The 17369-nt window shown below is 49.0% G+C and overlaps 1 protein-coding gene and 1 pseudogene across 14 annotated transcripts in view; one reads left to right on the forward strand and one right to left on the reverse strand.

Moving 5' to 3' along the window:
* LOC132691459 (uncharacterized) overlaps nt 1-17369 on the forward strand; it is a 64168-nt gene that overhangs the window by 22843 nt on the left and 23956 nt on the right. For 5 of the 14 annotated variants that reach the window (XR_013554953.2, XR_013554951.2, XR_014137659.1 and 2 more), the window contains 2 exons: nt 4754-4810; nt 5811-9445. Coding sequence is in view for 1 of the 14 variants with exons in the window: in XM_078445191.2 (XP_078301317.1) it covers nt 2400-2456; nt 4754-4810; nt 5941-6165 (339 nt within the window). In the remaining 13 variants the exon portion in view is untranslated. Of the gene's footprint in view, nt 1-2274; nt 2457-2569; nt 2704-4753; nt 4811-5810; nt 9446-17369 lie in introns of those variants that run through there. The other 9 variants (XR_014137661.1, XR_013554960.2, XR_014137660.1 and 6 more) reach the window with 7 other exon arrangements.
* On the reverse strand, nt 15599-17202 carry LOC144615988 (ubiquitin carboxyl-terminal hydrolase 17-like protein 6; annotated as a pseudogene).

A 17369-nucleotide genomic window follows, 5' to 3' on the forward strand; every position in this document is an offset into this window, starting at 1 on the left:
TTGCTGAATAATTGTGCACCGCTCATAGGTCCCAAAGATTTTTCCCCTGTCATAGGATGTGGGCCCCCTTCGAGAAAGAGCCTGAGCTAGGGTTAGGGTTAGATCCCCAGAGGTGTCAGGGGCAGAGTCACTGGCAGTGCAGTGATCTCCCTGGAGGGTTGGGTGGAGGGCGCATGGTAGGCAGCAATTCACGGTTAGAGTTTGGGTTCAGGAGCCAGAAGACTGTGTGGGAGAGGGTTAGGTTGCAGCTCAGAATCCCCTCCTGCACCTCCATCCTGGCCATGGAAATGTCATGGAGAAATTCGGGCATCCATGCTGAAAAACACACTGGTTTTTGGCCCCAAATCCATTCTTTCCTCAGACCTCAATGGTGGGCTGCCTTAAGTCCAGAGCCCTGGGTAGGGTTACAGTTAGGTCCCAAGAGGTGCCAGGCGCTGAAATTGCAGCAGCTCAGAGGTCTCAGAGGGCTGAGTTGAGGGTGCATGTTAGGGTGCAGGTCAGGCTTAGTCTTTAGGTTCAAGTGCCAGCCTATGGAGTGGGCCAAGCTTATGTTTGGCCTCATCATCCCCATTGTGCAGCTTCATTCCTCCTTTGGAAATGGTATGACGACTTTCCATGTTCCATGCTGAATAATGCTGCACCAGTTATAGGCTCCTATGGACATTTGGGCTCTTTCCTGCATTGGTGAATGGATAAAGAAGACGTGGTAGATATACACAGTGGAATACTGCTCAGCAATCTAAAAGGATAAAATCTTGCCATTTGGAACAATGTGGATGGAGGCAGAATGTATTATGCTAAGGAAAATAAGTCATTCAGAAAAGATAAATATCATAAGATTTCACTCATAAGTGGAATTTAAAAAACAAAACAGATGAACATAGGGGAAGGGCAGGAAAAATAAGATACAAAGAAAGGCAGGCAAAACATCATAGACTCTAAAACACAGAGGGTTGCTGGAGTGAAGGTGGGTGGAGGAATGACCTAAATGGTTGATGGGCATTAAAGAGGGCACTTCTTGGGATGAGCAGTGGATGTTATATGTAAGAGATTAGTCATCGGATTATAGTCCTGAAGCCAAGACTACATTGTATGTCAACAAATTTGAATTCAAATTTTTAAATGTTTTTATCTTTGAGAGATAATAGACACAAGGCGAGCAGGAGTGGGGCAGAAAGAGAGAGAGTGACACAAGATCTGAAGCAGGTTCCAGTCTCTGAACTTTCAGCACAGAGCATGACACAGGGCTGGAACCCAGGAACAGGAAGATCATGACCTGAGCCAAACTTGGATGTTTAAATGACTGTGCCACCCAGGAGCCCCCCTTAACTTACTTAGGTCACGTGAAGGAAATTTATTATACAAGCTGGTTAAACAGAATTTTGACTGTTTATACAAAAATAAAAACTAGGGGCACCTGGCTGGCCGCGTCAGTTATGCTTCCAACTCCTGATTTCAGCTCCGGTCACAATCTCCCCATCGTGGGATGAAGCCTCAATTCGGGCTCTGCACTGAGCCTGGAACCTGCTTGAGATTCTCTCTCTCCCTCTCTCTCTGCCTGTCCCTTGGTCACGAAAGCGCTCTCTCTCACACAAAAATAAATAAAGCTAAAAATATAAAAGTCACTATCCTTAACACATGCACACTGAAACAGTGTAAAATTAAGTTCCAAAGAACATTTTCACCAGAAAGAGCAGGTAACTGTTGACGCCTCATACCTGAGTATGACACAGTAAATGTGGAAGGTAAAAAACTGTAAAGATGTTGGCACCTATCTTCCTTTCCTTCCGTCTCCCCTTCTCCTAGTGTCCCCACTCCGTGACTACGCCAATGCCCTTTCCTTCTGTTCTCACCGAACCCACTGCTTCTTGCTCACTTCACCTGTCCTTTGCTATCCAAGTGTGCTGTCGAGACCAGGGGACCGGCATGCTCTGCAACCTGTCACCCCTCATTACCCCCACGCCGTCCATCCTCCCTTCCCCGTGCACACCACGGCGCTGACAGGGACCCTTCACACCTCTTCGCCCCCTCCCCGGCCCAGACCCGGCGCGCGCCCACCCCTATGTGCACAGGGACCCGTCCCCCCTCTTCACCCCCGCCCCCGCCCGGTTCCCCGCCCTCAGGTTCACGGGGGCCCATCGCCCCTCCTCCACCCCCTCCCCCATCCATCCTCCCTTTCCAGCGCGCGTCACCACACTCACAGGGACGGTCACCCCTCCATACCCCCTCCCCCGCCCGCTCCCCTCAGTCCCGCCCCCACCCCCGCGTTCATAGGGACACAATCAAGACAGTCCCCCGAGGGGAGTGTTCCCGGCCGGAACGTAAACACACCCTAGCAGGCATAACCAGCGGCAAGGCATCCGGGACCCTCGCCTCTCCCAGCCCAGGACTCAGGCGGGATGGGGCCGCGAAGCGCGGAGCTCAGCCAGAGGCTACAAGCTCACACTCGCGAGCAGGTGCGGTCTTGCCAGAGAGCGCCTCCGGGTCGCGGGGTCGCGGGGTCGCGGGGTCGCGGGGTCGCGGGGTCGCGGGGTCGCGGGGTCGCGGGGTCGCGGGGTCGCGGGGTCGCGGGGTCGCGGGTCTTGGCGAGCTGAGGGGGCGGGGCCCGTGCGTGCGGTCTCGGCACTTCCTTCCGCTCCGGGCGCGGCATTTCCGGTCCGTCCCGTCCCGTCCGGCGCGGGGAGTCTCAGGGCGTCCACGCAGGTGTGCCGGGCCGCTTCTGTTCTGCAAGTGAAGTACTTCAGCTACTTTCAAGCCAAAGCGTGCAGTCAGGAGGACACGTACTAAGGGCTGAGATGTTTCTTTCTCAACCGCTTGGAAAGGGTTTATGTCACAAACTGCCTTTTCTAAGTGTTTGCTGCGAGTGGGTTGAGAGCAGCTGGGTTTGGTAGTCGGGGACCCTGATGGGCGGGGGCGTCGAGCGGATGAGAGAAGGGGGGCTGTGGGGGTCGGGGACCCGGGTGGGTGGGGGCGTCAAGCGGATGAGAGAAGGGGGGCTGTGGGGACCGGGGACCCTGGTGGGTGGGGACGTGGAGCAGGAGAAGCAGGGGTTCTGTGGAGGCTCGGGACCCCGGTGGACAGGGGCATCCAGCAGGAAGAGCGTAAAGGGCTGTCGGTTGTGGCCTGGGCCACGGGGGCACCAGGGGTAGAACAGGGGGACATTGGTGGCCACAGCCAGTGGGCGAGGGGATGGAGCAGGTAGAGCGGGGGGGGTGGGAAAAGCCAGCTTGTGAGCACACCCGCCCCTCCCCCCCCCCCGCCCCCCCCAACAACCCTCCCGACGGCAGCCCAGGCTGAGAGACTGTGGAACCAGACTCCGTGTCCACGCAGGAGGCAGAGGCACTGCCCGGGGCTCCTACATGGCCTGGAACTCCTTTCTTCTCTACATTTGCTTTATCCTGTTTAGAATTTGTACAGGTGATGGGGTGCTTGGGTGGCTCAGTTGGTTAAGCTTCAGCCTCTTGATTTCAGCTGATAATCATGATCTCTCCGTTTGTGGGTTGGATACCCTCATGGAGCTCTGTGCTGATAGTGCGGAGTCTGGTTGAGATTCTCTGTCTCTCCCCATCCTCCTCTCCTTCTCCCTCTCCCCCTGCCCCACTTGTGTGTGCACACACATAGCTCGCTCTATCGCTCTCAAAAATACACTTAAAAAAAAAGAAAAAATGTATTGAGAAAGAACTTGTACAGATGACTTGTGAATTCTAAATGAGGAATGATGATGGCATTCCACAATTTGCTTGAACCGTTCTAAAGTATTTTAATCTTTTCATATCTTTGCTCGCATTATTATAATTTGAAATATATGAGATATTTATGATTTTTTCTCTATTTCTGAATATTGTGTGTCTCGTATGGAGACATTGAAAGTATGTATTTTTCAGGAAATAAGTCACTCTGTTGTTAACTAAGGAAACATTAGCTTTTCAGTAGTTCAGGCATAGTTGTTATGGATGTCTATTCTTTTACATGAACATTTCAAGGTTTTTTTGGTTTTTGTTTTTTGTTGTTAAAATTTTTTCAATGTTTATTCATTTCTGAGGCAGAGAGAGACAGAGCATGAGTGGGGGAGGGGCAGAGAGAGAGGGAGACACGGAATCGGAAGCAGGCTCCAGGCTCTGAGCTGTCAGCACAGAGTCGGACACCCGGCTGGAAGTCACAAACCGTGAGATCATGACCTGAGCCGAAGCCGGACGCTTAACCGACTGAGCCACCCAGGCGCCCCTTCAAGTTTTTTTTTAATGTTTATTTATTTTTGAGAAAGAGAGAGGCAGAGTGTGAGTGGGGGAGGGGCAGAGAGAGAGAGGGAGACACAGAATCCAAAGCAGGCTCCAGGCTCTGAGCTGTCAGCACAGAGCCGGATGCGGGGCTCGGACCTATGAGTCGTGAGATCACGACCTGAGCTGAAGTCAGACGCTTAACCGACTGAGCCAACCAGACCCTAAAATGCTTTAACTCCAGTGGTCGTTAAAAGATTCCAGAAGGGAGAGGAATTTCCTGTGCTTTTCCAGACCCTTTCATTATTGCCCGAAATGAAGAGCCATGCTACTTTGTTTTTGCGAAAAGCTGCGAAACGGTAATGAGGCAGGATTTAGACGACGAGAGCACAGTCTAGCACGAAAAATAGACAGCCCGTGACCCAAGCAACGTGGGGACTGGACCATTGCATGGGTTACAGTGGATTTGGGGCTGGTCCAGCCTTGGGTTTCTTTCCTTTGCCCGTGTTTTTCACGGACGTTTCCTTGTTCTACAGGAGGCAGCCTGCACTCGATGGACAAGATTCCCGTCCAAAGACCAAAGCACCTTTGAGGTAAGTGCTAGACAGGGAGGAAGGAGAAGTTACTTGCTCTTCAGAAGGAGATCCTTGTCATCCAGAGCCATACAACTTTTCTTGATGCTCGTTAGGGATTTTCCAAAGTTAGAAAATATAGACAGCATGCGTGTGCTGCAGTATTTTCACCACCAACTCCAGTGGTTCTCCAATTTTGCTGCCCGAACCATCATGTGGAGACTTCAAACCTCAAGGCCCAGGCCTCAAAACAAACCAACAAACAAACCAACAACAAATGATTGGTATCTTTAGGGCAGTGCCTAGGGAACAAAAAGTTTTAAAACCCAACAACTGTTTGCAATTTGAGAAAAACTGCCAGTCGGTTTGCACACAGTGCTTTTCACAATTTAATATACGTAAGATCCACTTAGGGATATTGTTTATATGCATATCTTGATGCATTGGGGCTGAATTGTGCCTAAGGTTTAGTGTTTTTAATAAGACACAGGTCCTACCAAGCTCCTTTTTATTCTCAGATAAATAAACTTTGATGAATGAAAATGATTTACAAAATGATCTCCAATGCTTCAAAGTTAAAATACTTGTACAGTGTATCGTATTTGTAAGAATTTTATTGATAGTGAAATAACTTTTAAAAGACACAGTTTCAATGGTGTTTAATAATCAAAATGTACCAGACAGTAGAGTATTCCCCACCATGGTTTCCACTGAAACACTTCAGCAGAGTCAAAAACTCTTGTCTCTGGAGAGGACACTGCTGAAAAGATGCACACCATATAGATGGGTCCTTTTCCCAGATTGTATCAAAATTTAATCATTTGCAGACCCCATGCAGGTGAATTTCATAGTGTTCTCTTTACATTACAGCTTAAACCCTACTCACACAACTTGACTCATTTTTAATAAAATTCATTAATTTAAAAATAATTTATATGCCAGTTTAATAAGTTCCGTTTACATACATACAATTTAAGTTTACGTGACTAAATATGCAGTGTCTGTGTGCGTGTCCCCCAAGCATCATCTGCAGTGTTCCGCCATTTGCACACATACCGCAGCTGAGGAAGCACTGAACAACCAGAAACAGCTGTTCGTAGATCTTCCTCCTGTCAACTCGCTCACAGTCCCCTCGAGTCACTCGCTCCCAGTCCTTCTCAGAGAGGAGACCAGAGGTCTTCACAGAGGACCCTCGAGGGGACAGAGGGACAGTGTCTGCAAACAAGGAACTGAGGGCTCCTGCTTCCCAGGAGGATGGAATGAGAGCCGCCATTGAATCTGGAGCTCCATTAACCGTTGTCTTATCCAGTGAAGACCATCCTGAGGGACGGCCAAGAACATGGCTGGGTGGTGAAGGAGGAGGAGGCACGGTACAGGTATAGACAGCATTCAAGGGGAGGCCTTGTTGCCTGGAGGCCAGAGGTCAGTGATCAGGACCTGGGCTGGTGTCTTCCTGGTCATGTGGGGTGTTGCTTTTGGTCCAAGTCCATTTGTAGTGGACAGAAACTGGAGAGTCTGGACAGCCTCCGGATCAGGTCTCTGAGTGCTCTCCTGGGTGATCTGGCATGGAATGTGTCTTACTTTATTTGGGGGCTTAAGGCGCGTCTGGACGGGCATCTGGTCAAATCTCTTGCCGGATGCCTCGAGGCTGAGCTTAGAGTCCTGGCCCCGTATACATGCAGCAGGATGGGAGTTCAGTGTTGAGGGCATATTATGACACTTGATTTGTGTCTGTTGGGTTAGGACTGGCTCAGGCTACGTGGTTTAGAGGCAGCCAGGGGAACGTCACGGGAGCAAACTTGAGGCCTGTTGTGTGTCAGCATGATGATGAGGGCAGGATCCTGGCCAAAGTGCTTGGATGCTGGCAGAAGGGCATCAGTGACAGCCACTTCCTGTCTTATTTTTTTGTCCCTGAAGTGAGGTGAAGCTCAGTTCAGGTTTTTTGATGGGAGACCCTGTAGGGCGCATGGGTCTCATACCAGGTTTCTTTCCCGGCAGCTGACTTGTGAGAATAGGGCCCAGGGTAGATGTCTTCTTGGTTGCGTAGACAAGCACAGGCCTGTTTGGATGCTGTGGGAGGAGACCCCACACGTACACGCAAACGTGTATGTACCTATGTATGTGTGTACGTATGTGTGTACACACACACACAGTCGACCCTTGAACAACACAGGTTTGAATTGCATGGGACCACTTATTCGTGGCTTTTTTTCAATACGGTAAAACGTTGTAAGTATATTTTCCTTATGTTTTCTCAATATCAATTTCTTTTCTCTAGCTTACTTCGTTGTAAAAATACAGTGTGTAACACACATACCCTACAAATACGTGATAACTGACCGATTATGTTATCGGGAAGGCTTCCAGGCAACACTAGGCTATTAGTAGCTCAGTTTTGGGGAAGTCAAAAGTTCTCCTCGGATTTCCAACTGGTGGTCTGTGTGTTAATTAGCTTGACTGTGGGAATCCATCACAGTATATATGTATGTATATCAAAGAGTCATGTTGTAGATAGATTTTAACATGATATGGGGGAACTTGGCAAGGGTGTGCCCTTTCACTGCGCATTTACGTGGGGATCCTGGGCTTGTGGCCTGGGAAGAAGCGGTGCTCCATGAGAGGGACCCTGCAGGGAAGTGGGCTGGTTATGGGCAGAATGTGTCCTGGTCTTGTCCATGTCTGTAGGCTCTGTAGAGAATATCCGGACTGCCTAGTATCAGTAGTTTGGTTTACTCTCCATTTCTGTTCCTTAGCACGTTTGCTACCGGTTTATGAATATTATTATTAACCATAACAACTTCCCCCTTGTTTATTTCATATTGTCTCTTTCTGTGTCATTATTTTATCCTCTTTATTATGTTCTTACTTCTGTATTATTCCAGCGTTTGTATTTTTTTTTTTTCTTACTTCCTGAGAAGGAAAGCGACATGACGGATCTGAGTCTTGCCTGTATTCAGCCGTGTCCATGTCAGTCTCTAAATGGACGCCTAAGCACTGATTTAGTTGAGTCCTACGTCTTCCCTCTTGTCTCCTCAAATCCTGTGCCTGCCGGCCGTGTGTGCCCTCCGGGGCCTCCACCCCATGTGCCCGCAGCCCAAATCTGTTCTCCAGTATCGCCACGCCCTGTCCTCCTCTGTGTATTTACAACCCCTGTGCCCGTGACCCATGTCCGTCATGGTGTTTTTCTAATCCCTCTGCCAGCAGTTCTTGACAGTCTCAAAAGTCTGCGTTCCCTGTGCCTGCACCCTCTGCCAGCCCACGTGATGCTTCATCCCTTTTCACAGTCCCATCATGGAACTCATTTCACCGTCTCTTCATCCCCACGGCCCAGGACAGTTCATGTGTTTCTCCTGGCAGGAGCTGAGCTGACCTTGGGGAGAGACATCCCTCTGAGTTGCCAGGTGTCAGAGTAGCAGACAAAGCCTCAAGTCAAAAATGAAAGAGTTAAGCCTATAATGACTTACTGTGGTGGCACAAGCAAGAGCCTTAGCCGCAGAAGTTCTGACTCCCTCACCCCCCACCCCGTTCTATTCCTCATCACCTGGGATGTTGTACAGATCACGGATCGGGTGAACACAAATGTGGGCTTGGTCTCACTGTTGAGGAAACCCCAAACAAAAGGTGTGGCATTTTCATAGACCCTTGGGCTGGAGGGAGAGTGACAAGTGCTAGGGGCAGGAAAGCACTGGGCACTGTGTCAGAGTTGGACAAGCGTTTTCAGGGTTTTCCCGTCTTCTCCCCCTGGGAGGGGATCTCAGCAGAATCAACTGGAGAGGAGCTCATCCCCAGACGCAGATGAAGAGAAGCATGTGTGTTGTAGGAGATGCTGTCCTTCCCTGAGGTTTCTTATGCTGAAATCCAAGCACTTACCAAGCACCAGATTCCTGAGTGGCACCATCATTTAATTATGAATGGAGAAATGGGATCACACAAAGAACTTCAGGAGAATTAGTCCACAGTGACCACCCGCCATCTGCCCCACCTCCTTGGAGGTTCACGTCAGCCTTCCCTCGGATACGGATTTCTGGATTTCCTGAGTCTAATGAAAAAGGACAGTCATTCACACAGACACAGGACTCCTTCATGTGCCTTCTTCTCCCAGGAGGCGTGAGGGGGAGCCATAACCACCAGGTCAAACAGAGTCCTCGCCCTGTGTGACCTCTCCTTCTTCCTGCCTGTCCTGCACACTCTCCCGAGGACCCAACCCCAGGAGGGCACCCTCAGGCAAGGCAAGCGAGGTGGTCTTGAACGACTCATTGGGGAGACTTCCATGAAGCCTGTCACAATGTACTCCGGAAGCAAAGTCACACAAAGTCCTAACCCCGACGGACACCAGAATCGATGCTATGGCAACACCCTCTGTGGCACACAGAGTTGAATGTGGAAAAGGAAGTATGATGAATTTCTGGGGCGCCTGAGTGGCTCAGTCAGTTAAGTGTCTGCCGTCGGCTCAGGTCATGATCTCGAGGTTTGTGAGTTTGAGCCCCGTGTAGGGCTGTGTGCGGGCAGCTCAGAGCCTGGAGCCTGCTTCGGATTCTGTGTGTCTCTCTCTTCTCTGCCCCTCCCCTGTTCGTGTTCTGTCTCTCTCTGTCTCTCAGAAATAAATAAATGGGAAAGAAAATTAAAAACAACATCTGAATTTCCCATTTGACACAAGAGGAAGCCATTTTCAAGTACAAATTTACTTCCAAAAACCTAGGTTCTCCTCTACTCAATTGGAAGCTTCCCAACTGAGGGTCTGAACTCTTTTTACTTAATGTTTTCTTTTCAGGGCCCCACTCTGAACCCACAAGGATCTTAACTTCCAGTAAACGAGCTAATACTTCAGGCTTTCAGTCCCCACAGTGAAACTGAGCTGGATGCTGTCACTGCTCCTTCATGACTCCACACAAATCAGACTCTGGGGTTCCGTTCCTTTGGAATTTGAACCTCATGTCATCAGGAACATTTAGAGCCCATGCCTTTCATCCTTCTCTGTTGTCAGAATACTGTTCAGCACTAAGGAGTCCTTAACCTGGTGAGTAAACGCACATCACAGCATCAATTTCCTCACTGTCCTGTTTCTGTGACGGCTAAATGTGAGGCTCACATTGTCCAGAAACCTGCCTGAAACGCACATGTGCTCCTCCTGTCTGTCAGTAGAGGCTCAGACAGGTGGGAAGCAGGCAGACTCCAGTGGAGGAGACTCAGCGTCCAGCGTGCCTGAGGAACGGTCAGTAAGCGACACTTCCCTCCCTCCCTGACCCAAAGTCACGTGACCTCTCAGGCACTTTAATCCAGTCAGCTTTGTGGTCCTCACTTGTAGACACTAGGAACTAATCCTTGTGCTTTAGCGTTCTCATGCATTTTTAAATAGTGTGTATATGGAGATAGACTTTTCAGAATGCTCATTTACTCTAGGAAAAAGAGACATGTCTGTGTATGCCTGTTTCATTCATAACCTAGTTTTCCTTGTTTACCTACACAGAAGTGTGGGGGTCCCCTGGCATCATGTACACTCACACTGTTGTCAGCTCATCAGCACCCTCCATGTCCAGGCTTCTCATTTTGAAACCATGTGTCAAACCATGGCGTATTTCCAGTGTCCTTCACTACACACCCTGCCCTCCATGTTCCCCCTTCTGTCTCTCAGATGTTGACTATGCTAGGACATTCAGAGGAATGTTATCCTATGCTAGGTGCCCCCTTGGGACTAGCTTCTTTGGCACTTTGTCTTGTGACCCAGTCATTGTTCCGGCCAGTGCCCACGTTGACCCGTGGGGCTCTGTGTCTTCTAGTCTCCTAGTTTTGGATCCATCCTTCCATCCCTGGCCATCAACTAGGACTTTCCCTTTTAGCCTTTCCTCCCATTGTTTCATATTGGTGTGATTTCCACCATGTCCTGTGGCCTGCCATCAGCCATGGACGGTGTCAGGCAGATGTCTCTGTGATCTTTAAGAGCCAGTCCACAGTGGAAAGGTGGAATCCTGTCATCTGGGCATTCCTGACTGTAATCCATGCGAACATCTTTCTTCCAGAGCTGTCCAACAATTAACCGCCCCCACTAGCCTAGGTGGAGGGCCTCCATTTGCAATGCCGTCGGCACTCTGGGTAGTTTCCCTACTTGAAGATTGGCGTGTATTGGACGTCGTATGGACTTTTGAATCTGCCTCGCCTATCTTCCCCAGGAGGCTGCTCCCGTGGCCTCTGTCCATGTCCCTAAAGCCACGGCCCAGTCCCAGCCTGGTGCCTTCCAGCCCCGCCCACAGCTTCCTCCAGCCTCAGCCCGGCCTCACTCAGTCTCCCAGGCACAGAGGCCACTGCCACACCCTTATACCCACCATCCTTTTCCCTGTCCCACCCATCATCACACCCATTCCCAATCCCCTAATGCCTCAACTGGCTGCACCTCACCCCCAGGCAGGCTCTCCCCTCCCACCCGGCCAGTGTGGCACCATTCACTCTCAGGGCCTCTCCCCAAGTAGAGTAGAGCAGAGCTGATACTGGGGAGCAGGGGTGTCAGTGGGGGCCAGGGAAAAACCACGTGTTTCGCTGTTCTTAAAATATCCATTGGCACACAGCAGGTTTGGACATGGTTTTTCAAGGATTACGGTTTCCATTAGGCTTTCCTCTTTTCTTATAAAATTTCTGGGTTTTAATGGAAAGTTTTCGACATTATTTGAATCTCTGACATAATTAGACTGGGGTAACAGATTGCCCTCCTCAGTGTAGTGACCTCAGCCAGTCAATTCGAGGCCTTTCTGGAGCAGAAAGCTGACCCATCTCCCAGGACTAGACACCTGCTCCTGTCTGAATGCTTTGGTACTGACATGTCCGTTCCTCCTGGGTCTTGAGACTGCCGGCCTTCATACTGGAATGACACCCCAGGTTCTCCTGGTCTCCTGTCGCAGACTATGAGTCTGGAGTTCCCTCTTGTCCGGCAAGAGTGGGGATGCAGAATCGAATACGAGAGACACTAATGTCGGGAGGAGACGAGAGCCCCTAACAGGGCTTTCGTTTCGTCGCCGTATTTATTGAGCTCACAAGCTATCACCCACGTGGTGAACGTGAAGAAAACAAGATCTCACGCACGTGAACGTGGAGAAAACCATCAGACAGTAATCGTTAACTTGTGTGTGTAAGAAGCAAAGGGTCCGGGGGACGAGTGGTGTTTGTGATCAAGGTACATTGGCTCCAGATGGAAAGCAATTTCCTGCAGGTGACATAAAAGTTTTTTTTGTGATTCCATTACACCATCTCTCCAGCTGTCCTTGGGCGTTTTCGCCCCGTGGTGGCAGCTTTCCGCTCTAAGCCTTTTTCTAACGCGTTTGTGTAAGTGGAACCTATTTCCCCACAGTCTCCAAAGCTCAGACCAGCCCAGGATCTTCCAAGTGGGTTGTCAGGCTGGCAAATTGCCTCAAAAGGACCATTACGCCACCTATTTCTCTGTCATCTCTATCTGTCTATGTGTCTGTCATCTATCTCTCCTGTCTTCCTCGTGTATCTATTGTCTACTTACGGAGTGTCTTCCTCTTACTTATATTGTTCCATCCTCTTCCATACTTTGTTAGTGATATGTAAATTCAAATGCCTTTGAGGTAAATGTGGATCACATCCCATAATTGTTTAGTTTTCTAAGTATATTTTAAGTTCATGGTTGTCATTATGTTTGTATCCTGGATTCTTTGACAGATTATATTAATTTTGAAAATAGAATGTAGTTTAACTCTTATACCCGTTTTTTGCTCTCTCCTTCTGAATATTTTGTTTCCGTTGCGGATTGAAAGCTATGTCAAAGATGCACTTTTTAGGAAACACATCATTTTATTTTAATCTCACGAACAATGAAATGTTCGCTATTCAGGCATAGTTTTTAGGGATGCGTATGCGCTCACATGAACATGTAAAAATACAGACATACTGCTTTTTCTGTAGCCTCATTAGTACCCTTATAAATTGAAGGGTGGAATCTGTGAATTAAGATTTCCCTGAGAAATCCAGAAGTTTAGTTTGGCTGGATTTGGCAAGGCCAAGTAACAGCGTTCCTATTGCCGAAATTGTCCCGTCATCCTCTCAAGTGAGGGCACCTACTGGTTTTCCCATATGCAACCTCAGTTTGCTAATTGTCAACATTTTGATTATTTAATATCATGACTGAATTGGATTTATGTTTTGGAAGAAAAGTTTCTGTAACAGTGGGAAAACATATCACCAGCTGCCTGAGCAGCTCAGTGTTGTCTACGTTAGCTCAAAGTCCAGAGTCCAGCATGGCCAAAATTAAGAGTCACAAGGAGGGAATCCTGGGCCCACCGGACCTTCTGTAAATGTTCATGGTACCCTTTATGCCCCAGAGAATGCCCAGGCTGCAGTGCAAGGCATAGAGACTCAGACCTGCCAGGCTGAGCAACTGTCCAATGTCAGGTCCTCCTGGAAGCCTATGTAATGCCTGTGCTGGCCAGTGACGCCCCCTTCTGGTCAGAAAGCACCGTGCAACACTCTGTCTTGTGACCTCCCCTGTGAATTGCAAAGCCAGGTGTGTGGACTTCCTCGGGTGTGGGTGGAACACATGGCAGAAGGTCAGCCAGGAGGAGCTGGCCATAGTCGTCCTGGGAGCTCAAAGGATGCTTATGGATGCCATCATGAGATCCAGCTCAAAGTGTGTGTGTGTGTGTGTGTGTGTGTGTGTGTGTGTGTGTGTGTGTGATGCGGATGTCAATCCAGGAAGAGAAGGTTGGATACCAAAATCACAGGTTGACCTAGAGTGGTTAGTTTTCTGAGGCTTTTGCCTTTATGGCTCTGGTGCACATACACTACTATTTGCATTTTACCTAAGATTCTGCCCAATTAAGAGTCAAATCAAAAGTAAAAATGGATTTCATTGGTTAAAGTCATTCAGGCTCTAACATCCATTTAGCCCAGTTGAACTCTTAATTAAAGAGTGAAGCGGCATCACTCATATGTGAAATAAAAAAACAGAAGAACATAGGGGAAAGGAAAGGAAAATAAAGTAAGATAAAATCAGAGAGGGAGGCAAGCCATCGGAGACTCTTTTTGTGTTTTCTTTTTAATTTTTAATGTTTATTTTTGAGAGAGAGCGTGTGCAGTGGTGGGGAGACACAGAATCTGAGTAGGCTCCAGGCTCTGAGCTGCCAGCACAGAGCCCTATGCGGGGCTCGAACCCATGAACCCCAAGATCATGAACTGAGCCAAAGTCAGACGCTTAACTGATTGAGCCACCCAGGCGCCCCCGGAGGCTCTTAACTATAGAGAACAAACAGAGGGTTGCTAGAGGGAAAATGGGTGTGGGGATGGGGTAAGTGGATGATGAGCTTTCTGGAGGGCATTTGTGGGGATTAGCACTAGGTGTTACATGTAACCAGTGAATCACTAAATTCTACTCCCGAAACCAAGACTGCACTAATTATTAACTAACTTGGACTTAAAATTTTACAATATATTGTAAGAGAAAAAAGGGTATCTTTTTACCTTTGTCAGCTATGATATTTGAGAATCTAGAATTAAATATGATTTCCTGTACAAAGTTCAACTGCTGACATTAGTTTCTAATAAATGTGACATCTCTATGTTTAACACAGACTGAACAAAGCAAGTGTTTACCTTTCAATGCCCTTGTCAAATGACCAGATTGCTCCTATGTGGCCCCACTCACATAGGAGGAATTTAAGGATCATGCACTAATTTCCCATTCAACAACGTATTTAGTCATTCTCTCTCCCAAGAAATATAATTATGACTTAGAACATCCATCCATACCCTGACCTTGAATACCACATCGCTGCCTAGGTGTCCATTTGGGACTGTTTTTCTGAGGTGTACAACTGAGGACCGAGATTGTAATGGAACCGACCGGAAATCCCCGTGCCTCCTCCCATGTGTAGGAGATTGTCAGATGGGGGATGGTAGCAAACTCTGCGGGACAGGATACAGCTGCTTGGTGGCTGAGCGATTACAGGTGGGAGAAGGTTCCTTTCCACCATCTTCTCTGCAGGCTCATGGGAGGGTGATTGTTAAGGGAGCCTAATTTAATCAACACGAGCCAATAAGGCTTCACCCACTTATCTCCTGAAAAACAAGCATTTATTTGCTGCTTACCATTTCCAAGCAATTAGCCAATGTTCACGTTGACATGTGTAGACTTTACAGAATATATATTATTTATGCAAGTAAAAACTTTGCACAATTAACCAATTGCTGTTTACTTCTGTTCCTCCCCTTTGACACAAAAACTTCCTGAAAAGTCTGTCTGCCTTCAGTTGGAGCTGTAGTTCATCCAGTTTCTTGGTCGTTTGCCATTTCTCTGTGTGGAAGCACTGAGTTTGTTTCAAACTCCTTCTTCTGTCGGTGCATGTTTGGATATTTCCAAACGCATCTTTACCTAGCGTCCACACGTGAATATCTTTGGGCAGATGTACTTTAGAAATAAACAGAGAGTAAGGGATGGGATGATAGAACCGTGAGTATCAGGCATTTTCACAGGGTCTCCAGGTGCTCAGCCTTGTTTCCACCCTTCATGCCCGACTGGCCACTTCCTCTGGCCCTTTCAGGCTCCGATAGCTCCCCAGTGCTCCTTGGTGCTGACGGAGGAGAGAAATCCTCCAAATATCCAGTAACAAACCTAAAACTCTCCAATAACATCATCATAGACAGCCAGCCTTATAGCTCAGTATTCTCCAGGTCAAGTTGAATGCCATATGTCATGAACACAGCCAGATAGATGGCCCCTCCACATCTCCAGATCACACATAATGTCCTACAAGGGGCCGTGAGTGAATGTTTGTGGCTGAGTGTGTATGTGTGCAGGTGTGTGCATTAAAGCCTGCACTCAGATCCCTGGACTGCTTCCCAAGACCTCTGTCCCTTCTTGTTCTTCCTCTTGGTAGCTCGGGCTCTGCCTGTGAGACAAGGGACTTTGCCGATGTTGGTTGCCCTCTGAGGTGGGATGTCCCTGGCTAAGTTGTTGAGCCGGTAGATGTTTTGTTCAGGATGATCCTTTTCCATCTCCTCTCTGTATTTGGACTGGTGAATTAGGACTGCCTGGGCGGGAAGAACAAATTCTGTTTTCCTGAGGTTGAATTCAGACTTGGGATGGTGGCTTTCTTGGAAGACTCTCCACTGGTCTAACGTGATTGGTTGCACTGGTGTCTCTAACACGTGGTCCTCCACCTCTGGAACTTTGATGCTGGGGTCTGTGTGAGCCACCCCCCCCCCACCCCCCCTTGGGCCACAGCCATGTCTGCATGGTCAGCCTGGAGTGATGTGGTCTCCCCACTGCCTGGTTCACTCCCATGGTCTCTTTCCAATTCACTCGTCTGGGTGTCAAAGAAGACATAGGCATGTTGGCTCAGGGCAGAAGTCACATCACTGGTGTCATCCATTTTGTACCACTGGCCATTCCCAGCTTTGATGTAACAGAAGTGATGTCCGCTGTGACATTTCCTCCCCGGATGCACCGGCGCGGCATAGATCAGGTAAATTATCAATCCCACCTTCTGCTCAGACACGCACTGTTGCAGGTCAAGGCGCACAGGATATTGCACTTCCTTAGCCAGTTTGCTGCCTGTGGAATCTGAGAATTATTTCAATACCAGCATTAGGTCCTTGGGGCAAGTGTACAAAGTTAACGTCTTGGAAGCAGGTACCTTGTCTAGGCAAGTACTACAATGATAGGCATTTTCACCATCCAACTTTTCAGGCTTCACCAACTGGAGCAAGGCTTGGCTCACACTCTGAGCTGCCCTGCCATCCAGGTAAGGGTCAAAAGTGCTGGAAACGCCAGGGCAGTGGAGACACTGGATTTGAGACCTCCAGTACCCTCCAAAGATTTGCCAGATGAGGGTGAGGTCCTCAGACAGAGGGGCTCTTGAAGTCTTGTCCTCACGCAAGCGCGCTTGCTGCATTGGATCCAGAGTGAATATCAGAAACTCATGGGTATCTTCTTGCTTGTGTGTGTGTGGAAGGCAGCCAGCAGTTCTGGCGGGGCCGGATCACATCTCCAGGGCGGCAGAGGGCCCGGGTCACGTGAGCCTGCAGAGCACACAGCACGCAGAATGGCTGCTTCCCACAGCTTTGGGGGTGCTCCTTGGACAGCTTATAGCTGGCCAGGGGTGGTGTGTACGTCAGACACTGCAGGGCCGCATTTGCATAGCACGTGTTCCCCAGGTTCTGCAGTCCAGCCCCAACCACAGAAGGTCTCCTCCAACTCACAGGTTTCTTTGCGGGGGGGGCAGACCTATTGACATGGGAGCCCAACCGTTAGGCAGGTTGCAGAGTGTCTGCGATGATGGTGATGGCTTCTGAGGTAGAGTGGGTCCCCTGTGCACTTCAGCACCACCTATATTTGAGCAGCAAGATTTGAGTTTGGGAAAGACGTTGAACTGAAACTCTTCTTGGCAGTAGGACAAAACAGCCCTCATGTCTCCAGAAAGAGCTTTCATAGGATCTCCCATGTGGAGCCTCACGTTGCAGAGCGATGCTTCTCTCAGGAGACCTGTCTCAGAATGATAGCTGTGGCCCTCTCCCCAGCCCCTTTATTGCTCGCCCCACCCACGCGACTAGGAACACGTCATCCAATCAGCCACAG

This window comes from Panthera onca, chromosome B1 (assembly GCF_046562875.1).
Source record: "Panthera onca isolate mPanOnc1 chromosome B1, mPanOnc1 haplotype 2, whole genome shotgun sequence".
NCBI classification, from domain to species: domain Eukaryota; kingdom Metazoa; phylum Chordata; class Mammalia; order Carnivora; family Felidae; genus Panthera; species Panthera onca.